This window comes from Anopheles cruzii, unplaced genomic scaffold (assembly GCF_943734635.1).
Source record: "Anopheles cruzii unplaced genomic scaffold, idAnoCruzAS_RS32_06 scaffold01724_ctg1, whole genome shotgun sequence".
In the NCBI taxonomy this organism is placed as follows: domain Eukaryota; kingdom Metazoa; phylum Arthropoda; class Insecta; order Diptera; family Culicidae; genus Anopheles; species Anopheles cruzii.
In genome coordinates this window covers 1-4,464 of record NW_026455309.1, presented here as the reverse complement: position 1 = coordinate 4,464, position 4,464 = coordinate 1, and the positions used below count along the sequence as shown (strand labels likewise).

Genomic DNA, 4,464 nt, shown 5'->3' with positions numbered 1-4,464 from the left:
ATCATGTCGGACGCCTTCTCGGCGATCATCATGATCGGGGCGTTCGTGTTGCCGGACACAATGTTCGGCATAATGCTACCGTCGACCACGCGCAGACCCTGGACACCCTTCACACGCAGCCTAGCGTCGACCACCGCGTCCGGATCGGTGTCCGGTCCCATCTTGGCCGTACCAACCGGATGGTACAGCGTGAGGGTCATGTGGCGCGAGTGGCACTTCCAGTACTCGTCGCTGTCGAACGCCAGCGGATCGCACTCGCCAATCGTAACCCGGTGCAGCTCGCCCTCGTGCTCGCGGAACGTGTCCGTATCGAGCAGCTTCGTAATGTGACGGATTCCACGCAGCACCGTCGCCATGTCGTCCTCGTGCTCCAGATAGCCGGTCACAATCTTCGGAGGCTGGAATTCGTCAAAGTCCCCGGTTGCGAGTGTGATGCGTCCGCGTGACTTCGGATTCAGCAGCACGACGATGGCCATCACCACGTCGGCTTCGGTGGCCGCCTCCAGCATCGAGGCCGATATTTCCTCGTTGTAGCCGACCTTGTCGGCGAACATCATCGACTTGCCGGAACCCTTCTCGAACTGGAAAAAGTGATACTCGATGTCGGCGAACGGTTTCGTCGGGCTGAGCGTGTTGATGAACCCGATCAATCCGGTCACCCCGTGCCCGGCCATCGGTCCCGACCGGTCCGTCACGTACTGGAACAAATTTTTGGCCATCTCCAGCGGCATGTTGTAGTTGGCGGCCGTCGATTTGTGGAACTTGAACATAATCGGCACAAACAGATGGTCCTGCAGGTTCTCGCCGACCGGCAGATTGACCACGAGCGGAATGCCGACCTGCTCGAGCAGGCCCCTCGGTCCGACACCGGATCGGTGCAGGATGTGCGGTGTGTTGACGGAACCCGCCGCCAGGATCACTTCCTTGCGGGCGTGCGCCACCTTGAGGACCGTGTTGTTCAGCATGAAGATCACATACTTGAACCGCCTGGTGCTCGGTTCACGCTCAACCGTCACGGCCACCGCGTGCTTGATGACGTGCAGATTCGGGCGATCCTTCGCCGGCACCAGGAACGCCTTGGCCGAACTGCAGCGCGCACCGTTAGCGATCGTGCCCTGGGCGGGCCCGAAGCCCACTTGACGTGGCCCGTTGATGTCCAGATTTTTCTCGAAACCGGCCTCATCGAAGGCATGCAGCAGGATGTGACCCAACGGGTGGTGCATCGGGAAAGTGTTTACCTTCAGCAAGCCTCCGGTGCCGTGCAGTGCGCCTCCGTCGCGCCCCATCAGCTCGGGGTCCTGATTGTCTTCGCTCTTCCGGAAGTACGGCAGCACATCGTTCCAGCCCCAGCCCGGATTGCCCAGCGCTTCCCAGCGGTCGTAGTCGCGCGCGTTGCCCCGCACGTACAGCATCGCGTTGATGGCCCCGCACCCGCCGAGCATGCGGCCGCGCGGCCAAAAGCTACCATCCTTTGAGCCCTTGCTGGCGTTCGTCGTCACCTCGGCGTAGTTCTCCCAGTCACCGGCCGTTTTCTGGATGGTGAAGAAAGTCTCCGGTATCTGGAAGGCAGGGCATGAAGTGCTTTAGGATGTTGAGCGTTCCAGCGGGGAGGACTAGTTAGGGCACTCTTTTAGGACACGGGACAGGATGGTTTATTCAGGGATGCCGGGGTTAGTAAGAACTACTACTACGATAGGAGTACTACGCTACTTTTGGGTGCTACTCGACACGGCTACTCTAGGCGTACTCCTGCTTGATGAAGTCGGACCCCATTTCGGCGATCATCATGGTCGGTGCGTTCGTGTTGCCACTGACCAGCAGTGGCATGATGCTGGCATCGATCACTCTCAGCCTTCCGACACCCCTGACCCGGAGCCGCGAATCGACCACCGCGTCCACGTCACCATCCGGACCCATTTTAGCCGTCCCGACCGGATGGTACGTGGTGAAGGTCATATACCGCACGTAACACTCCCAGTACCCGTCACTGTCGTACGGCAAGTGATCGCATCCCGGAATATTGACCGCAACCAGTTCAACCTCGGCCGCCCTGAAGGCAGCCGTCTTGAGCAGTTCCTGCTGCTTCCGAATCCCCCGCACCAGCGTTCGCAGATCGTCCACGTGGTCGAGGTAGTTCGCTTCAATCACCGGCTGCGCGAAGGGGTCGGCACCCGCCAAACGGATGTGGCCACGAGATTTCGGATTCAGCACAATGATGTGCGAGTGGAGGACCGTCGTCTGCTCGATCGCCTCCCGGATCGAATCGGCGATCGGCTTGGTGTACTCAAAGTTCGCCACCACCAGCTTCCCGTAGGCGTCTCCCGGCGGAATGACGATGTTCATGATCTGCACATCCGGCCACGGGTCACTGGCGTTTAGCGTGTTGTAGAACGCCATCAAACCGATGTCCCGGTAGAAGCGGACCGCCGCGCTACGATTCCTCACCGTGAACTCGTACAGACTGTCCACCAGCGCCAGTGGCTCGTCCGCCGGTTCGCCCGGCAGCGCGTGGAATTGATAGAACAAAGGAATGGCCACATGATCCTGCAGGTTGCCTCCCACATTCAGCTCGACCCGTGGCGTGATCCCGAATCGCTGCAACTCCGGCTTCCGCCCAATCCCCGACAGCATCAGCAACTGGGGTGTGTTGATTGAGCCCGCCGCAACGATCACTTCCTTCCGGGCCCGAATGCTCATCGGTTGGTAACCTTCGATTTGAAACCGGACTCCGGTGGCCACGTTCTGGCCGTTGAGTTCAAGCTTCAGTGCCATCGTGTGCTTGATCACGTGCAGATTGGCCCGCTCTCGGATTGGGCTGAGGAACGCTTTGGCCGGACTACACCGGGTCCCGCCGATCATCGTGTACTGGCTTCGGCCGTAGCCGATGTGCCGGTCGCGGTTGAAATCCGGAAGCCATTCGTAGCCCAGCTCGCCGGCAGCCGCGGCCAGGATCTCAAACACCGGATCAGCGTCGTCCAGCTGCTCGACGTTCAGGTAGCCACCGGTTCGGTGATACTCGTCAGTCCCCCGGACTCCACGCAGCAGCTCGGGAACGTTCATATTTTCGGACTTTTTAAACTGCTCCAACACATCGCTCCAACCCCAGCCATCGTTGCCGAGCGCCTGCCAGCGATCGTAGTCTCGGCGGTTGCCCCGAAGGTACGCCATCGCATTGATGGCACCCGAGCCTCCCAGGGTACGGCCGCGTGGCCAGAACGTGCCCCGTTTCGTGCCAAGACTTGCCTTCACCGAACGCTGCGCGTGATAGGCCCAGTCGACGGCACTGTGCTGCAGCGTGCCCATCAGTGACGCGATCTGGCGTTGAAGGGCAGGGACAGATTATTGTTCCAGTTCCTATGAAATACGGTGCCAATGGTGCATGAATGGTGCCACCGGAATGTTCGGCCCAACGGGTGCAGAGAACCTTAACCTTGCGTTTACCGTGCGGTCATTCCAACACCTGACCTTGGTCTGATCGCGGCCCGTTCTGGTCCGATTTTGTTGCGGTTCCAGGTCGAAGGTCTACTTGCGGTAGTAGTACTGGACCGTGTGAATCGGATCGGTATCGTTGATCTTGTTGATGATCCCTGCGAAGCTGTTGATCTTGTTCGAGTTCAAAGGACCCGTACGCGCCAACGGTCGTTTCTTTCTGACCATTCACATCCGATGAGGTGAATCACTTTGTAGAATATGGGCACGGTGACCGACAAGCAGATTCGCCGTTCGAGATCTTTCTCGAGCCCCAATCCCGACAGCACTGGTATTGCCGTGGTATTTTCCATCGTGCCCTATCCGTGGGGCTGAGGTCCTTCACCACCCGTGATCAGCCCTAGCCGTTAGCCGAGACACGTACACCCAATTGATGGTTAAATTTAGCAAATGGATTAGCATTAAAGGAATCTTAAAGCCATATGTACAAAGCGTGTAAAGGACGAGGATGGAACGGTTCGATGGACCTGCGTCATCAACCGACACCTTGGGGCGGGAGGGTGGTAAGCTTGGCGTGTTATTTTTGTTGTGCGTGACGAAACAGAAACTCCAACCAAAAAGCTAACGCACCAAACCGGATGCAGTTTTTCGGCCCTCGTCACACTTACCTCGGACTCGATCGGTGGATCGCCACCGGCCTCGAGCAGCAGGACCTTCCACTCCGGATTCTCCGACAGCCGGTTGGCCACCACGGACCCGGCCGAGCCCGCACCAACGATCACGAAATCATACTCCTCGAGCCCGCGCGCCATGGCCGTCGGTCCGTAGTCCTTGGGCCACATGTCCGGGGGCGAAATCGTACACTGGGCCGCGACAATGGTCTGCACGAGCAGCGCAAACAGTTGGTTCGCGGGGCCGACGCTCTGCGCGGCACATTGACTATTCAGCAGGGCCTCCATCGTGCGGATCGCCCTCCAGCGGCTTTGGTTTTCTGCGTAGCTAAAATGAAACAGACGAGGGGAATCCGTTAATCCA

General features: G+C 59.0%; 2 protein-coding genes across 2 annotated transcripts; both read right to left on the bottom strand.

Annotated features, from left to right (window-relative positions):
- Positions 1-5: 5 nt before the first annotated feature.
- On the bottom strand, positions 6-4,388 carry LOC128276608 (glucose dehydrogenase [FAD, quinone]-like; the record flags this gene model as incomplete). Its single annotated transcript, XM_053015065.1, has 2 exons — positions 4,098-4,388; positions 6-1,559 (listed from the first exon to the last, which is right to left on the bottom strand). Coding segments are annotated over exons 1-2 (1,845 nt in total), but the record flags the coding sequence as incomplete, so codon positions are not given.
- LOC128276607 (glucose dehydrogenase [FAD, quinone]-like) lies at positions 1,738-3,330 on the bottom strand. Its single transcript, XM_053015064.1, has one exon. The coding sequence runs from the start codon at positions 3,301-3,303 to the stop codon at positions 1,738-1,740; it is 1,566 nt and encodes a 521-aa protein (XP_052871024.1). The 5' UTR covers positions 3,304-3,330.
- Positions 4,389-4,464: the final 76 nt, after the last annotated feature.